The sequence below is a fragment of the Pinus tabuliformis genome, chromosome J, assembly GCF_031772625.1.
Source record: "Pinus tabuliformis cultivar Carrire ecotype Pingquan chromosome J, CPIR1, whole genome shotgun sequence".
NCBI classification, from domain to species: Eukaryota; Viridiplantae; Streptophyta; class Pinopsida; order Pinales; family Pinaceae; genus Pinus; species Pinus tabuliformis.
Window position 1 is genome coordinate 697,125,134 of NC_142295.1, and position 20,358 is coordinate 697,145,491.

General features: G+C 39.9%; 1 protein-coding gene across 1 annotated transcript in view; it reads right to left on the reverse strand.

Annotated features, from left to right (window-relative positions):
• Nucleotides 1-20,358, reverse strand: part of LOC149228719 (farnesyl pyrophosphate synthase-like) — a 119,933-nt gene that overhangs the window by 43,150 nt on the left and 56,425 nt on the right. The window contains exons 6-7 of the mRNA XM_089378346.1: nucleotides 20,239-20,327; nucleotides 19,505-19,556 (exon numbers count right to left, since the gene is read on the reverse strand). Of these exons, the coding sequence (XP_089234472.1) occupies nucleotides 19,505-19,556; nucleotides 20,239-20,327 (141 nt within the window). The remainder of the gene's footprint in view (nucleotides 1-19,504; nucleotides 19,557-20,238; nucleotides 20,328-20,358) is intronic.

The window sequence follows — 20,358 nt, forward strand, 5'->3', positions numbered from 1 at the left end:
AGTCCTAAGATTTAGGATAAGTCCCTACAAATTAGGATGAGTTCTTATAATTTACGATGAGTTCCTAAAAGTTAGGACAAGTTATGAAGCAACTAACTAATGTGCAAAAGTGGAAGGCCGAGTTTATTGTCTTCTAGTGTGAGTTAATTTGGAAAAAGGACGAGTGATTGAATCTCAAGTTCTAGAATTGAGATGAGACGAGTTGCATTTGTTAGTTAACCCAGATCACTTCTAGTCTTAACTAATACCCAAATCGATTTCCAAAATTACTTGGAGGAATTTTACCAATGTTATTTTTTGCAAGGAAGAGGATGAATTAAACTGTGTGAATTGCCAGTTCACCAGTGCATGTTGTTGGAGACAATTTCGTTTGCCAATTGCCAAATCGATTTTCTGGAGGCAGTGCGAGTGAGTTTCTCTAGTTGGAGATAGAGAAATTCGACAGAGTGATTTCCCAGACGCAATGTGAGTTTCTAGGAGGGCTGGTGCATAGTTCTAGTGGGCAATGCGAGTACACAAAGGAAGTGTGAGTTGTCTAGTAGCAGTTGAGATCACTTGTAGAGGGAGACTATGAGATTTCCCAGGTACTTTTGTTATCTAGTAGAAGTGATTATTTTTATTTTCTCTCGAGGGCTTCAGCAATATTGAGGGATCAAGATAGGTTGGATGGCACATTGAACTTTGGTGTCTGGAGAATTTGGTGTTAGTTTTTGTAGCATCGAATGTTGTTCTAGTCTCGACAATTGTCAGAGAAGCTAAGAAACACTAGGACTCTAGAACCCAAAAAAAGTATCAAGAAAATCCACCTAGAAATGCCTTAATTAAGTTAATTATTTAGTAATTAAATTTTTCCTAAGTCTAACTTAGGGAAAATGATTAATTAACAACAATTAATTGAGGAATGTGAGATTTATCTAGAAACTCACATGGATCAACTAGGAAATGATCTCTGCCATTGACTAAAATTTAATCTTGGTCGTAGGAGTCCCAACTGGAGATTATAAGAAGAGGTCGATGGGTAAATGGAGGAACATACTTGACGTCGAGTTTCCTTGGGTAGTTCGATTTTCCAAAGAGCAGCATTATGCTGGAAGAGTTCGAACCAGAGGGAACACAGAGACAAAGAGGGGCAGAGACAGTAAGTCTGGTGGAAGCTTTCTAGTTACAGAGAGTAGCTTGCAGAGAAGAAGAGAGAGCCATAGAGAGGTTGCGCAAGAGCTATGCAGTAGCCTCTAGAGGGCAACTCGATTTAGTTGGAGGAAGGGTCGTTTCAAGTGCTAGTGTCCAGGGGAAATTCCAAAGGGCCAAGCCAGAGGCTTCCAAACCAGCGACAATCAGTCAATAGTTGATTCAAGGTAGTTTCGAGCCAGCGGGTTTCAGGTCTACACAGAAGTGACGCAGGGCCTGCGCAAAGGCAATTGGAGATCCAATTCGATTGGGTTGATCCAGTTTGCTAGTATTGCCAGTTTTTGGCATCTAGTCGTACTTAGAATTTTCTCACTGCTGCTTAATAATAATAATATCCATTTTTAAGGCCACAGCCAAGCCAGACACCAAATTGGTGTATGAGATCCCCTTGTTTGTGGGACAAGGGACCCACCTCCGCGCAGCGATGTGAATGTTAAGTCTACGAAGGCATACATACTCTACCCCCCTCTAGTTTTGAACCTGTGACCTCTTAAGAGGAAACACATGCTCTTAACCATTAGGCCCACTCAATCCCTCAGCTACTGCAACTGGGTTTCCCACATTGGGTTTTTCTGGGGATTGAACCTTGTGAAAGGAAACAGTGGTACTAGCAGCAGTTCCAAGCATAGGGGAGATGATAGTGAGAATGTTGCTCTTGTGAACAAAGGCAAAGTGAAGAAGGGATATAGCAAAGGGTCCATCTCCAAGGAGGTAAAGAAGGACCTATCGAAGATCAAGTGCTATGGTTGTCATGAGTTTTGAAATTACAATACCAATTGCTCGCACAAGAAGGGCAAGAAGCAGTCAGTCGCAGTCGCTGATGAGCTTTCTAAACAGATGGAGGATGAGTTTGCACTCATCAATTGCAACAGTAGTCCAGGAGAGTTGTGACATAGTGAAATGGGCCATGGGGTACTCAAGGAGACAGGTGTTCCAAATGTGAGCATAGAGCATGACGGTGTTGAGAGTAGAACACCTTCCTCACTAAGAGGGAGTGTTAGTTTATGTAGCTTGGACAAGTGATCTAGTCTCAAATTGTGTCTATGAGGCTAAGGAACACATTTGCTCCAATATCCAGAAAAGGTTTTGCAAGAACAAGCCTTGATTAGAATTAATTAGCCAATTAATTAATTTTCGTAAGCCTAACTTAGGGAAATGGCTTAATTAATCAGTATTAATTGGGATAAATCGATTTCCTTTAAAGACTTCCGAAAAAGTCACTTGAAGGGGTCCAGATGATCTTAACCATCAATTTTGATTAGATCATGGTCGTTATTTTCTCAACGAGAGACTATAAAGGAAATCAATGGGTAGTCTTGGAGATCATGAATTCATTGCAGTGAAAAGGGCGCAGTGATACTATGGGGTTTGACACCAGTGAGGGTTTCAACAATAGTTGAAGCAGTAAATATTTCCAGAGTTTTTCTTTATCAGTATTCTTCCAGTTTCTGAGATTTGGAGGAGGAATTCTCCCAGAGTTATTTTGCATACAGAGAGGCCATACGAGATTTGCCAAGAGAGGTCATACAAGTTGTCGGTTTAGCACATCGATATTTCCAATTGCAAAGCGAATTATGGGACATTACTTCAATAGCAGAAAAGACATATTGCAGGAATTCGCAGCAGATTGCGAGAATAGCAATGAGAATTGTAGGAAAGGTCATGTCAAGTTGCAAAGGGAGGTTGTAAGCCTTCTAATGGTCAAATCAACCTATGGAGGTTAAGTAATATTTTTGTCGAAGCTTTGTCGTGGTTTGGCAAGGAATTGTAATATTTATCAATTGTAGAATTTGCTAAAGATTAATAATAAAACCCTCAAATATGAAGAATCAATTTTCCCTTCGGGGTTTATTCAAGGATGTTTTGTCCAAAAATATTGTGTCCATTTTATGATTGGTTTTCTATTAGAGTTTTCGTATTTTATTTAATTGGTGAATTTGCAAATTGTGTTTTATTCGTTATTTGCAGTAAATAATTTGTTGGGACAAATAATCTGTTGAAAGATAGGAGAATAATAACCAAGTTAACTACAAATAGAATTTTTCACACAAATATTGTAAGTGCAAGTTTGAATCTACTAGTAAGGGCCATGTAGATAACTTCACCCAAAATTGGGTTCCAACAATGAGTAGTGAACATAGAAATCAACATACACAATTTAATGATGGAGATAATTTGTTTAGGGACATGCTTGTAATCAATGAAACCATGGAAGATAGGAAAGCCACAATTATTCCAATGTCTGTTGAATGCTACTTGATGGAGTTCACGAGGCCATAAACCCTTGCTGGAGAAAATGGATGCAAATGTCCAAATTGTGCTTCTAAGCTTATAAATGGTTCTAATAATTTGGAAAGCACAACAGCAAATGAAGAAAATCACAAAGAAGTGGTTGTTGATGGGACATATCAAATATCCATCTCAAAAAGAGACTTATCTTTTGGATGCTTACCCCGAGAAGTGCCACAGGATAAGCAACCAATCTTGAGCTTGTTGAGACGATCGTGGGTCAATACCATGGAGGGGCATTCCCCAATATTGTTTCATCATGCTTATAACCCAGTTGCGAGCATATCCAATGGTGAATTCATTGTATAAGTGTTTTTTCATGCCAGTACAAGTCCAGGCTTTGTGAAACAAATACCAATATATGCGTGGAATCCCTCTTATGGTATAAAGAATGCACTTCCACCACCTCCAATCTGTAATATATTAAAATGACATCTAATGTAGTGATGATGTGAGGTTATATCTGCTTATTCCATTCATTGTAAAAGAAGAACAGAATGGCCAACATGATGTGTAAAACATTTGGAAAGAGAGTTCAACATTAATTGGAAGAAACTCCCTTTGTTGCCAAGGTTTGGGAACCATATTTACACGTCCACTTGTGTGGGACAGAGGAGCTACATATGGCAGCGAAGACAAACTTATTCTACGGACGCAGATGGATGGAAACTCTCAACAAAACAGAGAAAATGAGAGCCATTGGCAATATATTAACATTAATACTCTACCTCTCCAAAACTTGATATTCGATAAGTTCCCATTGTTTATTGAGATGAATCACATGATTGGTGACAACGTTGTTGCAAAAATCGTATACGGAAAATGTGTCGTTCCCCAACACTTTTCAAGCTTTCCATATATAAAACATTTGGACTCATGTTTTCATGTCGTTAGATGTCAATAGCAATGACCACATCCAAACTATCATCTACGAAGGACTTGTATCGTTTTGATGTGAATAAAAGCAAAAACGATACACTACGCATATTACAATGGAATTGGATAATATGAAGCCTAGAATAATGGAAGAGGGTGAATGGGATGAATTTGTGGAGCAATGGAATAATTTGCACTTTTGGGGTGATTACAATGACGAGGAAGACGATTATGAATCTAAAATCAATGACCATTTAAGAGAAGTCATTCAAGGAAGACAAATATTTCTCTCTATCTGATTGATGCATTCTAGCCCCATAGGCAACCAATTTTCATTGTATATCCTTCAAGCATCATTGGTTTGCTCCATGAGAGTTGGGTTTCAGCCTGAAAACACTCTCCTTATGCCTAGAAGTTGCAAACTCCACAACAGATTGCAAATCTTGTCATAGTTACCTGCCATCTATCATCATGAAGGCTAAAAAAATTGTTGTGTGGAGATTAATTATCGCAGAGGTTTAATAACACAAAACCTCCTTTACTTGGCTATAATTATTAGTTCTGGGATAAAATTCCAAGGTTTTGTAATTTCCCCAAGGAATTTTTTCCCTTGGGGTTGCACAGTCACAAGATAAATTATACTAATTTTCAAAATATTCCTTCCAAATCTAGGTAGAGATAATATAAAGTACACAACAATATAGTTTGCAATAAATTTCACAATGCTTCGACAGCTCACAACAGTGTGATTTTAACAACTGCTCTTGGTTTACTACACCAACAATCCTAATCCTACAATAGTTGCAATCCTTCAGATATAAACAATAGCAATCTATAAAGGATTGTGGCAACAATTAATACTTTAAACAATAATTTTGATTCAATAACTAACTTACAAAATTGCTTGAACATATGGGATAGCTTAATTGTGGACTTATGTTAATTTCGCTAATCCAACGATGCCCTATCAGAGTGCACTAAGTTATTTTCGCCTCCCACTACTCCTTTAACTACTCTGAAAACTTTTTCGCTAGCACTAATGAGGACCTTGTCACTTTATCAAACTGTTAATTTTAGATATGTTCTATGCTTAGAGCAATTTATTTCAATTTTAGCTCAATATCTTTTCTAGATTAGCAATCACATCAGCATTAAAGTAAACTACAGATAGAACATAAACATAAATCGCATAAGACAAGCCAAGACAAGAGGACACAAGATGTGTCACTAGCCAAGGACAAACCCCAATGTGGAGAAACCCTTGATCACTTCTTCTTATATGGTATTCAATAGTTTAGCAGAGAGAGAGAGAGAGATAGTACATTTACAACAGAAGTCAACACTTTGACTTATCTAGATAAGAGCATAGATCATCTCTAAGAAGATGATACATGAAATCAGTTGAAGAAATGTTGCTTCAACTAATTCTCCAAGGTGACTCCTTCACCTATCATCGTGTTGCATCTCGTCATCATGCTGCACCTCGCCGTGTTGCACCATGTTGCACCCATCATCACAACGCTGGACCTCATGACTGCTGCACCTAATGTTGCATTGTTGTCCCATGTGCCATTGTTGAACCATGTTGTCATACAACATGTCTCATGTGCTTGCGTTACCATGCTTGTTGCTGCTATCCATGTTGTCTATGATAGCCATGTTGTCCATGCTAGCTGTTGTACCATGCTTGTTGTTGTACCATGTGCCTTCTGCCATGTCACAACTGTTGTCCCACTTAGCCTTGCCATACCTAGCAGTTGTCCCATATGTCTAAGCATACCTTGTTGTTGTCCATGTGTCTTAGCAGCATTATGCTTGTTGTTCCATGCATCTTAACATACCTTGTTGCTATCCCATACATCTTAGCAGCACTATGCTTGTTGTCCCATGCATCTTAACATACCTTGTTGTTGTCCCATACATGTTAGAAGCACTATGCTTGTTGTCCCATACATGTTACAATTGTTGTCTTGCCTTAGCATTCTTTTGTTGTCCCATTTATTATACAGTTGTCCCTTGCAGCTCCATGCTTGCCATGCTTACCATCTGTTGTTTCACCATGTTGCACCACTGTACTACATCACAGGTTAGGGCATCACCCTACAACCCTTATTCTCCATACAATTCAGCAGGACAGCCTTCTAAAGACTGCGGTTCTCCAAGGGAATAACCCTCCACACCTATCCTATTCCTTTTGGCTTGTTTAACTGCGGTTAAGGCCAGTTGTCCCTACAGCTCCTTCACAATGTCTAGGGCAGCCTCTTCGCTATTCCTTTGACCCTTTATACAGCAGCTAAGACTTTTTCATCCACACAACCCTTCACGTTGTCTAGGGAAGCCTACACGCTGTCCCTTTTGACCCTTCATGCTGCGGCTAAGACTCTCTTGTTTAACTACGGTTGGGGTTGAATTAGACCAGCGTTTAGGGTTGGATTAGACCATCGTTTAGGGTTGCATTTAGGTCTGCGTTAGGGCAACCTTTAGTCTGCGTCTAGGGTTGCCTTCCATCTGCGTCTAGGGCAGCCTCTTTTCCTCCAACGTCTAGGGCTTCCACTCCTAGATTTCTCTTCCACTAAAACCCAAGACAAGTGGAGAGAAATCAAGATAGAAGTGTGTGTGAAATGACTCTCAAGTCATCTTCTTTTATACTAAAACATTGAGCACATGTGGGGTTTATTTGGTTGCTGGCCGACCTTGACGAATTGTCTTATAACACAAATAAATTCATAACTCCATGAATACTTATCGGAATCGGATGATCTTTAAATCAATCCTACACCTCTCGCTGAGAGGGATCCAAGAAAAATATCAGTTGCCATAAATAAGATGACCCAAATGTATTTTGGTCCTAGTTGCCAATTTTAATACTCCCTCTCAACTAGGGAGAACTCCATCCGATGATCCATATGTCTGACTATACTATCTCTGACATCAGTGCCTTGCACTGCTCTGCAGAACCATGAAGAAGAAGAATTGATCGAGAATGTCTCATACCATTCTCTACTGACCCGAAGTCAGTTTTATTGATCACGGATCAATATCACAAGAGAGTGTCTCAAACCACTCATATTGATCCCCGATCAGTTTCATTGATCCCACACCAATGGAGGTCATCCTAGCATAGGGAGTACGGTAGATACAACGATGCGTCCATTGATAGTACTACTATGGTCCCTAACCCCATTTCCCTGCTCATTGGCCAGATGAGAGGTATTTCCCATGAGTCCCAGACTGCATGGGTAGGATTCCTCGACGGGAGAATCATTCATCCTATCCCTAAGTCGCCTTGGGGTATCACAAGGGAAGGCTGAGCCATTCACCTTGTACACAACGCACCATTAGGGGAGGGTGAGTTGCCTTATGGTCGCGTGTTGCTCCAGTTGTACCCCAAGCCCCCCGGAGCTCCCAAAGCTCAATGCATGCAACATGCAGGACCCTCATAAGAAGGTCCCTCAACGACTCCAAGTCGTTCGGGAAAGTCACAAATTTGACCTTTCCCCGGGGCTTTAACAGAATGTCTGTGACCTATACATCAATCTCAATGTGATAGAGCCTCCTCGTTCATCGACGTACCATATCCCAGATAAGGTAGTATCTGATGTCTATATACTGGAGCAATCATAGAATACCGGATTCTTCAACAATCGAATCCCCTCCTGATTGACACAGAAGATCACGGTGGTATCCATCATGTGTACAAACAGCTTACTGAAGAGCTCCTGCAACTAGGCAGCTTCACACGAGGTCATACTCGTAGCTATGTATTTAGTCCCAGCGGTGCTCAAAGCAACTGTCTTTTGCTTCCTGCTCATCCAGGATATCGAGCAGAACCCAAAGAGAATCAGCACTCAAAAGTGCTCTTGAGATCCTCCACACTACCTGCCCAGTAAGTATTTGAATAAACATGCAGCTACATATTTCCGGTTGTGTATCTCAATCTATGAGAGATTGTGTCCCGAAGATATCTCAGAAGATTCTTGGCACCAATCCCGTGAGGCTCAACCATATATGAGCTCATTATGCTGACTGCAAAACATATATCCGAATGGGATTTCTCCAAGAACATCAATGCTAGAATGAGTTTATGAAACTCATAGGAATTTCCCAAATCATGTCCGACATCACTACCACATACCTTCTGAAAGTTAAGCTCCATCGAGGGAGTCACGGGCTTGCAGTTTACCATTCCAAATTTGGAATCCAACTCCCTCTTACTTTTGCAAATGAAAGGGTTTGCGCTTGTCAGAAAGAGGTCATCCTTAGTAGGTGTTAGTCTGAGAGGTCTATCATCCATAACCTTCGAGCAATGGTTTGGATCGGCTTCACTCCTCATGAATCTCAACTTCATCAGACAGGTATCAATCCACTCATACTACGCCCGAGGAGTTTTGCTTCAAGCCATAGAGGGCTTTCTTCCACCTGCATACGTGAGATTCCCAATCATGAATCCCAAACCCCTCGGGTTGTTCCAAACCTGTGGACCTGCCACATGAGGGGAATGGTTCCCTTGTAAGATTTTCCTTCGGCACATCTCAGACATGTACTTTCATGCTCTTTTTGAATTCAGGCATCCCTGTCACCATCTGACTCACAGACCTCCGGTGCTATGTGTCAATGGACATGGTCCCCAGTGGACTTCCTGCAACTTGATACAACCCTGAACTCAAAAACATCTTTGAAAATTCTATTTTCAGACACATACCTTTCCATCAATGAGTGCCACCCTGTAACCTTTGACTTCCATTGCCGTATTGGACACTAGGTTCTTCTTGCGATCAAGTACATAAAAGAGACTCTATAAATGAATCGAGTTACCCTCATTCAATTGAGGGGTAGCATTCCCTACACCCTTTCCGGGATAGGTGGCATCGGCTTCAATTATAATCCCACGATTGTTTCCATCTCTACCAAATTAGAGAGTACACCCTTCTATCCGATGAAGTGCCTTGAAGCACTCCAATCAATAAGCCAAATTCCCAAAGAATCTGAACGAGAGGGCCAATACAAGATAATGCTTCTTTATCTTATCAGAAACAACGTTTGATTCTTCATACCTAGGGTTCCTTGCTTTCTTTGAAGAGTCGGCCATTTCCTTGATGACCTGCATTACCTGTCATTCCTCTGATCATTGAAGATGTCCCTGGAATGACTGTTATCTTCATCAAGAGATGTGTCTCTGTGATTCGGACACTCCTTCGCATAATGGTCGAACTTATTGCAACCAAGGCATCTGCCTTTCCTTCCACCCTTAGATCCGGACTTCCCAATGAAGTGATCTTTAGGTAGGCCATCAGAAACTTCCGCTGCGCCATTCTGATATTATTCTCTACTTCGACTTCACCCTCGATGAATTTGAAGAGGGATGAGGAATCCATTGATCCTTTTGTCCTTTCCCAACTGTCTTCAATGATTGCTCTTTCACTCTTGCTTGGGCATTGTCTTCACCTCAGCTCTGATACCAAGTTAATTTTAGGTATGTTCTATGCTTAGAGCAATTTATTTCAATTTTCACAGTTAGCTCAATATCTTTTCCAGATTAGCAATCACATCAGCGTTAAAGTAAACTGCAGATAGAACATAAACATAAATCGCAGAAGACAAGCCAAGAAAAGAGGACACAAGATGTGGCGCTAGCCAAGGACAAACCCCAATGTGGGAAAACCCTTGATCAATTCTTCTTATATGTTCTTCAATAGTTCAGTAGAGAGAGAGAGAGAGTACATTTACAGCAGAAGTCAACACTTTGACTTATCTAGATAAGAGCATAGATCATCTCTAAGAAGATGATACATGAGATAAGTTGAAGAAATGTTGCTTCAACTAATTCTCCAAGGTGACTCCTTCACCTATCATCGTGTTGCATCTCGTCATCATGCTGCACCTCACTGTGCTGCACCATGTTGCACCCATCATCACAATGTTGGACCTCATGACTGCTGCACCTAATGCTACACTATTGTCCCATGTGCCATTGTTGAACCATGTTGTCATACAGCATGTCTCATGTGCTTGCAGTACCATGCTTGTTGTTGCTATCCATGTTGTCCATGATAACTATGTTGTCCATGCTAGCTGTTGTACCATGCTTGTTGCCGTACCATGTGCCTTTTGCCATGTCACAGCGGCTGTCCCACTTAGCTTTGCCATACCTAGCAGCTGTCCCATATGTCTAAGCATACCTTGTTGCTGTCCATGTGTCTTAGCAGCATTATGCTTGTTGTTCCATGCATCTTAACGTACCTTGTTGCTGTCGCATACATCTTAGCAGCACTATGCTTGCTGTCACATGGATCTTAACATATCTTGTTGTTGTCCCATACATGTTAGCACCACTATGCTTGTTGTCCCATGCATCTTAACATACCTTGTTGTTGTCCCATACATGTTACAACTGTTGTCTTGCCTTAGCATTCTTTTGTTGTCCCATTTATTATACAGCTGTCCCTTGCAGCTCCATGCTTACCATCTATTGTTTCACCATGTTGCACTACTGTACTGCATCACAGGTTAGGGCATCACCCTACAGCCCTTATTCTCCATACAATTCAGCAAGGCAACCTTCTAAAGACTGTGGTTCTCCAAGGGAATAACCCTCCACACCTATGCTATACCTTTTGGCTTGTTTAATTGTAGTTAAGGCCACGCTGTCCCTATAGCTCCCCCACGTTGTCTAGGGCAGCCTCTTCGTTGTTCCTTTGACCCTTTATACGGCGGCTAAGACTCTATTGTCCACACAGCCCTTCACGTTGTCTAGGGCAGCCTACACATTGTCCCTTTTGACCCTTCATGTTGTGGCTAAGACTCTCTTGTTTGACTGCAGTTGGGGTTGAATTAGACTAGCGTTTACGGCTGGATTAGACCAGCGTCTACGGCTGGATTAGACCATCATTTAGGGCTGCCTTTAGGTCTGCGTTAGGGCAGCCTTTAGTCTGCGTCTAGGGTTGCCTTCCATCTGCGTCTAGGGCTGCCTTCCATCTGCATCTAGGGCAGCCTCTTTTCCTCCAACGTCTAGGGCATCCACTTGTAGGGCTTCCTCTTTTTCTTGATGAGTGGGATCCAAGAAAAATATCAGCTGCCATAAATAAGATGACCCACATGTAGTTTGGCCCTAGTTGCCAATTTTAACATAAACTCCCTTGTGCAACAACACACCTTTGAACGTTCTTTGCAACCTCAGAAATGGGTCGGCATCAAATACGACTTTCCCCTAAATTCCTCCACAGCTACCTGTGGTCTTCGTAATTCTTGCTACTTGATTTGGTCTTCGAATTTGTGCATGATTATAGACTCTGAGTGGTAAAGAGTCACTACTACAATCAGACTCCTCTCTTCTGTTGTACTGGAACTCACTAGATATGAATCAAAGTTCAGTCTGCTAGGGAAGTGAAACCCTAGCTCCTCCTGTGATGGCAATCGAACGTCTCTCTTCTGTTGTACAGGAAATCTCGTTGGATATGAATAAGAGTTTGGTTTGCTTTGAGAGTGATAGCCCTCACTCCTCCTGTGTGGACAACCAAATGTCTCTCTTCCATTGTACAGGAAATCTTGTTGGATATGAATTAGATTCAGTCTGCTTTGGGAGTGATAACCCTTGATCCTCCCATGGTGGACTCCACACTTCATGCAGTTATAGAGTAGTGTCGGATAGCCTTATCAGAGACACAGAAGTAACCCTTTCCAAAACCCTTGGTTTTGCGCAAATAGATAATATGCTTCAAACAGCCTCCTCAAGTCAATTAATCCACAAAACTCTTCCTGCTTTTCACAGCCATATGAAGAAAATGGTTCAAAGAATTATGCTAAACAGTTTAGAGAAAGAGGGAGGATTAGCTAAGGTGAGATCATCACCACTGAATCCAATCAAAAGAAGAAGGGGTCTTAAACCCTCGTAAGCCTAAGCTCACAAGATAGAATTATCCAATCAATCAATAAAGAGAAAATGATTTCTCCTCACTTATTTATAGATTCCTTATGGGGTCTCTTTTCCTTATTTTAATGCAAGGGGTTACAAGTTTCCCTCCACATAGCCCCAGTTTTGGCTTATTTCACAAGCTTTGCCCCTATTACCCCAAATTTACCCAATGTTGCCCCAAAAACATTAGATAATGGGTTTCCCCCTTTATCATTGACTATAGCCGACAGGGTTAAATACGCTACTTTGTCCTCCCTTGGGTGATTAATTAGAAGGGAACATTACAGTCCCCCTCTTCCCGATATTGCTTGTTCTCAAGCAACTGCAAGTTCAGGTGCTCCACAATTTTTCCTCCAAACAGATCTTGAATTATGGAATCTTCCTGTGCTTATGGTGTGCACGATATGTATCTGCTAATGTCTCATCTAAACATTCATTGTCATCATCAATCTCTGTGTAAACTTGTTTTCACGCGATTTAGATCTTCATGAAGCTCATCCAACCATACAATTAGGAATTCTTGAGAACCTCCAAAGTTGTGTTTTAAAACACCAAAGGTATGTTTAAATGAATGTGGTGCAAAGTTAAATTAACCACTGTTTTTATGTTCTTTATAATTTCCAAGAAAAAACTCAACTAGCTCAGGTATGTGGAGGACACATTAAAGAGCATTGTTCATATGAAAAATATTACCAAGGTTCTGAAATCCTTCCAATTCCACGAAATTACCCAATTCCACCAGTGAACCACTTGATTTATCCTTGTGTGAATATATGTGTGCCCTTTGAGATGTTACTGGTGAATAACTTGAATCACCATTGTATGCATACATGTGTGCCTTTTGAAGTGTTACTGGCAATGTGGCAGTGTCATTTTCTTGCACTGCAGATGACTTGTAATGTTTTCCTGTTTGCCACTAAGTTAACATTAGCATATCATCTTCTCAGAGGCGGAGTGAATGATGATGTTTTATCACTGTATTTGGTATCGAACGTTCTGGCACGTTGGTTTCACCCTCTAAGTTCAGAGTCTTTCCACTGTTATAAGAAGATATTTTATCAGCTCCCAACAGAATTTCTTAACCCATCTCAATTTTAGCTTCCTCAAGAGTTTGATCTTCACTGTATACTAAAAGATTGTGTCTTGTCCTCCCCTTATAATTCCAAATGTTAATTTGTTCAGATCTAAGTTTGAATGGCTCACATGCCCTCCTATACAGTTCACCTAGAGTATCCTTTCGGCTCATTCTAAGAGTGAACTATTTCTCTTATAGTGCTACTATCAAAAGCAGCCAGAATGGATAGACCTCTACTGCTACATTATTTAGGAAATTACCTGCAGCAACTGTTTTTTTTTGGTAATATTGGTCCAACACCATACCTTTGCATATGCTCTTTAAGATTTCCCTTACAATCAATGTATTGCGCTCTCTCCCTTCATAGGACTGCCATAAATGGACCGTTCTCCTAATCTCTGTTCCATAAGACCTACAGGAAAATCTGCTTCTGCAATTTTATTTCCTTTATCTGTCTCCAACCTGCTTCCACAAATTCCTGCTCCATATTGAATCATGCAGTCCTTTAATTGAAGACAGGACTCCAACCAATGCCCATGCGTAAGTTCAACTGATCTGCCATGTGCGATCCTACAGAACCTCTCCCTAAGTGTAGATTCAAGGACAAAATATATCTGGTCTTTTTAGAAAATGATCTCGTCTTTTACCCTGTACCTGTCCATCTATTTGCAGGCAAACTTATTTTTGGAGTATTCTACAAGGAGGCAGGCTCTCTAATCTTTAGTGACTTTCATGAGCGTGCATGTCAAATCCAGCATCCTTCTTAAATTTTTTACCCATCTCATAAGTGTGTAGGCTGCTACCTAACAACCTTGGGTTTACAGTGTGCACTCATACAAGCTGCTATGCAAGTTACATCTTCATGCTTATGTATAACCTCCATTTGCTATCTGTTACAATTCAGGGACCACCATTGGTCATACCTCTCAATACTGCCTTGCTGCCATATGAGTCCCGAAACTCCATTTTCATCACCTAGTAGTTCATTGGGAATCTTCCTATCGAATACAACCATTGAACTCCTAATACCACATTGGTATCTGCAAGTTCTATTACATAAAAATCATCGATGAAAGTGTAATCACCTATTGTCACGCTCAAGCGTGGAACCACTTGTGTGCATGTCATACCCATCAGCTTCCCTCACTTCGAAGCCTTCAAATTCCTTTGTAGGAATGCCTCTCATTACCACCATCATACCATTGGTTGATGGTGGAGCTACTTACAATTTCACCCGTGATTTTGAAGGTGTAATATTTAGGAACTCCAGAGAGATAGGCGATAGTACCCCCTTCAATTCTTGTATATGACTTCTCGTCTCCTTTAGCCTCCTCAAGGGACTATTCTTCTCTGGAATTGCTAGGCTCCTTGCTTGGTGCCAGTGTTGGATCATCTTCATTATTAATGTCGAACACCACTTCAATGCAGTGAATCTTTCCCTTTCCCAAACATCTATGACGAGGTTCCCATGGTTCTTTGCAAGTAAAATAGAACTTCCTCCTCCTCAATTTGTTTCAAATCTCCTCATCCAACCTATCCTTCTTGGTCCCACTTTCTAGAATGGCTTCATGTCCTTGTCCTTTGGAGGGATTAGTAGTTTGGATGGAAACTTCACCTTTGGAGCGGCATCTCCCATATCTCTTGTCTTGATGATGGCCTCCTGCAATGTGGTAGGTTTGAAAGCCTTGGCCCACTCGTGTAATGGTTCGGCTAAACCCTCTACGAAGAGCATAACCAACCTCTACTCTAAGATGTTTGTCACCATGATTGCCAACTGTTGGAATTCTAAAATATAGGATTCCGGTTTCTTGGTCTGCTTGAGTTGTGCTAGCTCTCTAAAGTGTATATCAAGATCCTTCCAGTCAAAGCAATCGATCAATCTCTAAGTGAAGTCCATGTAAGAGGTTATGTTGGAGTGTCCTAAGGTGACCAGTCCATGGTACCACCATTCATGTGCTTCCCCCTCCAAATGCAACATGGCAAATTTGATAGCATCTGCTTCTAACATTAGATTAAGTTGGAAGTAGGTGTCCATCTTTTGCACCAAAGCCCTTGTGGAGCACTTGGATGATCCATCGAAAGAGGGAACATAAATGTTACCTGCCTTATGCATCAGATTATGATTTTGTTATGCCCTAGGTCTATTCTTGTATTTGATGTTGTTGAACTCTTGGAAAGTCATGGCTACTCATAAATTTTCCCCTAGTGTTGCATACTCCCGAAAATGATCATAAAAGTTTCCATTCTCTTCTGTTGCTCCTCGGTTGTTGTTCTCTAACCATCTAGAAATTGGGGAAGTAAGGAGCTAGATTTCTTCCATTGGTTGTCCCTCCGTTAGATTGTGCAAAGATATTGAAAGAGTCAGGATTACGGCAGCTACTCCCTTCAACAAAAGTCTTGTTACCAAGTTCCACCATTCAGTCCATTAGTAGCATTGTTACCTATATTGTTTAGATTTCCTGACCTGGTCAAAAAAATGTGTCATTTGGTGATGTCCTCGGGCTATCTGCTGCTGCCCCTGTGTTAACAGTTGGGCTATTTGTTGTTACCCTTGGATTAGCACATTCAAGAGTCGAATGGGATCTTGTGCTCCTTTGTCCTCCATGGTTGAACAACAGGTAACCCTTTTACACTTGATTGTAACGTTACTCCTATCTTCTGGAAGAATACAATGCTCATATGCTCACAAGCTGGCAGGATGCACAACTTTGATACTATTGCAATATCCCCAGGGATTTTTTGGCCTTAGGGTTACACGGTCACAAGATAAATTATACTATTTTTCACAGTATTCCTTCCAATTCTAGGCAGGGCTAATATAGAGTATCTAACAATATAGTTTGCAGTAAATTCCACAATGCATCGATAGCTCACAAAAGTGTCATTTTAACAACTGCTCCTAGATTACGCCACCAGCAGTCTTTGTTTTACAATAGTGGAAAAACGTCGAATATAAACAGTAGCAATCTATAAAGGGCTGTAACAACAGTTAATACTTTAATCAATAAATTTGATTCAATAACTAACTTACAAAATTGCTTAAACCTATGAGACAGCTTAATTGTGGACCTCTGTTAATTCTACTAATCCAATGGTGCCCTATCAGAGCTCACTGAGTTACTGTCGCCTCCCACTACTCCTTTAACTACTTCAAAGCTTTGTCGCTGGAACCAATCAAGACCTCATTACTTTATTAAAATCCCTTGCACAATGACACACCTGGAATGTTCTTTGCAGCCTCAGAAATGGGTCTAGCATCAAATACGGCTTCAACAGGTAAGTTTTGGTCACCCCTAAGAGTCCTCCGCAGCTGCCAGTGGTGTCCATAATTCTTGCTACCCAATTCGGTCTTGGAGTTCGTGAGTGATTGTAGACTCGGAGTGGTAAAGAGCTACTACTATAGTCGGACGCCTCTCTTCCACTGTACAGGAAATCTCACTGGATATGAATAAGAGTTCGGTCTACTAAGGGAGTGATCACTAGCGCCTCCTGTGGTAGCATTCAAACATCTCTCTTCTATTGTATAAGAAATTTTGTTGGATATGAACCAGAGTTCGGTCTGCTTTGGGAGTGATAGCCCTCGCTCCTCCTGTGGTGGCAACCGAACATCTCTCTTCCACTGTACAGAAGATCTTGTTGGATATGAATCAGAGTTTGATCTACTTTGGGAGTGATAGCCCTTGCGCCTCCTGTGGTGGACTCCACACTTCGCGCAGTCAAAGAATGGTCTCGAATAGCCCTATCAAAGCCACAGAAATACCCCTTTCCAAAACCCTTGGTTTTGCAATAGATAGGTAATATGCCTCAGACAGCCTCCTCAAGTCAATTAATCCACAGTACTCTTCCTACTTGCCATAGCCAGCTGAACAAAATGCCTTACAGAATTATGCTAAACAGCTTAGAGAAAGAGGAAGGATTAGCTAGGGTGGGATTATCACCATCGAAACCAGTCAAAAGAAGGGGTCTTAAAACCCTTAGAGCCCCAACTCACAAGACAGAATTATCCAATCAATGATGAGAAAATGATTTCTACTCTCTTATTTATAGATTCCTTATGGGGTCTCTTCTCCTTATTTTAATGTGAGGGGTTACTTAGATCTAGGGTTTTACTTAGATATTATTATTTTATTGGGGATGAAGATGAACCCAAACCTATGTAAGGGTTTACTATCTTCATTGTTTCTTATAGTTGATTTGTGAGGAGTATCTTCTCTTGGAGTTTTGTTGAAAATATCTTTTTTGGAGGCTTACTAAAAGTCCAAGGGTTCTTGTATATCATATGTGAAGCTATATTTTATTTCTAATTGTTATTGGTGAATGCTATGAGTTGCTTGCAAAGACCTTGTTATGAGAAGCCATAAAGAAGGGTTTTTTTACCATATATGGAAGGGTTTTATGTAAGAGATCCTCTCCTCTTAATCTCCTTTGATATCATATTTCTGAAAGCATTGTCTTGCATATATCATCTTGTTTACAGTTGTTGCTGGGTCAATACTTCATTGTAGGACTCACTCTTATAACATTGTTATGGAACCTTTAAGGACCCCTCCAAGTATAGTTCTTTGTCATTTAACAAATTAAGGCTTAGAGTGGCATGTATAACACCTCTTTGTGTCTTAACCATTCATGAATTACCCTCTTTGGCTTGCCCTCTTGACTCCATTGACCCAAAATGGGATAAGCACTAATCCCCTCTTTTCCATCACCTTTTTATGATCATTATACTACGAAAAGACAAAACCTTTGTTTTGCTAAAGCCTCAAGCTTCATTGATTATAGCATTAGCAATATACTACGAAAAGACAAAACCTTTGTTTTGCTAAAGCCTCAAGCTTCATTGATTATAGCATTAGCAATCCTAATTGCCAGGGATACCCATCTTGAGTTAGAAAAGAGCCAACAAAAAGTGAGATGTTTGGTTGCTTAGGTGATAGTAGTAACCATCCTAGTAGATCCCCTCGCCTTGCACCATGTGGATCCGGGATTTTAAATTTTTATCATTAAATTAAGTAGGGGAGATAACACAACCTAAGCCAAGCGAATATCCCAATCCCAATCACCCTTTGAGTAACACATTCCTCATTTGGAACAGAAATTGGGGACAAGGAAGAAACGACAAGACATAGTCAACAATTAATTACATTTGTATTTTGGTATTTTATATTATCTATGACACCCACCACATTGTAAAATATCTCATGAGAGACTCAGTCAAAGATAATGTCTTATCATCCACCAATTCTGTACCAAAGCATTGTAATGGGCAAGCATCTACCACTGACTTCCAAAATTTGTGGGTTTTACTACAGTGGATGTTGTGATTATGGGGCATCAACCTCCTGACAAGTATTAACTTGTAAAATATTAGTTTGGAAATTTGGATCAATGTATAACATAAAATAAAGTAGTACAGGTTTACAGAAAACAGATATATAGCTTGATGAAATGAGTTAGACCAAAGCATTTTAGATGCGGAAATCATAGAAATCTTGCAAATATAAGTACAACCAAATAAAATCCCGTAATTAACAGATAGACCAAATCTTCATATGCGCAGTAAATATCCTACTCAACAACTGTTATAATTAACAGATAAATGTGGATCAACCAGGATGCCCAGCAAAGGCATCCTCAACTGCTATAGTTAACAATAAATGTGGATCAACCAGGATGACCAGCAAAGACATCCTCAATATCTGAAATAAACACCAAACAAGAAAAAACATGGCTTGTATTCCATGGATAAGTCAAAGAAGTAAATGATGCCAATCAAGAACACAGTTGCACCAGAAATTGTTTAACCTCGCACAGAATTTAAACATTTTAAAGACTTCCTCAATTATTAAAGATACAAGAAAAATAAACATTTCTTTATGTTTTTAACTTTTTTAAGCAATGAACCACTGAAATGAACACCCACCAAGAGAAAAAACCTAACTTGTCTTCTATGGATAAGTTAAAGAAGTAAATGATGCAGATCAGTAACACAGTTTCACCAGGAATTATTTAACCTCACACAGAATTTCAACCTTTTTAAGATCTCAAATATTACAGACACTACAAAAATGAATATTTCATTATGTTTTTTAAACAATGAACCACCTAGAGGAAGATAACCAGGAAAAAAGCTTGATGTTCCATTATAAGAAATATTGCTAACTTACCGGCAGATAGAAAGAATAGTATGCAGTCTTGTATTGAACTATACGAACATAGCTGCAGGTAAAATTCCATATATTGCTAGTCAGCATAACTCCAATCATGTCCACGTCATAGATGTCAAAAAGGGTTGTATATCTTCTCACTCTTAAAATAATATTCGACGCAAACTTTGAGAATGAAAAGTAATAAAACAAAAAGATCTGTATTTACAATAGTAATACTAACCATTGAACATTTCCTACTTCTATTTTAATGTATGTGTGTGTGTATTCTAATGACACCTGAAGAATGTCAGATCCTTTAGATATTTATATATGATTTAAAAACCAAGGCATTAAAATAGCATTGTTTTACAGAACAGTAGTTAAATACTAAAATAATAATCAGAGTATGAAATACTAAGTGCATAGAGAAATACTATTCAAATATATAGCTGTTGAAGGATATTAATTTTCAATAAGTTTATATCAGAGTCAGTGAATTAAAAGCTAGAAACAGATCAAATATCAGATGTAAAAACACAAACTAGATATGAATTGGAAAGATGGTAAGTAGAAACAACAAAGCTGGGTATGAACATATTACTACTTCCCAAACAGAAGTCACTGGCTTTCTTGTTAGCAAGTTAACAATTCAGTTCATTCTCTTCAACTAAGACGCAGAAATTGCAAGATATTGTGGCTAATAAGATACCATGACACGTTTAACAAAGATATATGGATCTCTAGTGACATACGTTGCCATTTTGTATTTTGAAAGGTCTGTTGCTCCTTCATGAGTAGTGATAAGGTCCAGCAACTGTCCACTAGCTGTTTGAAATTCAACCTGCAGAAAAACAAAAGGAATCATTAGAAAA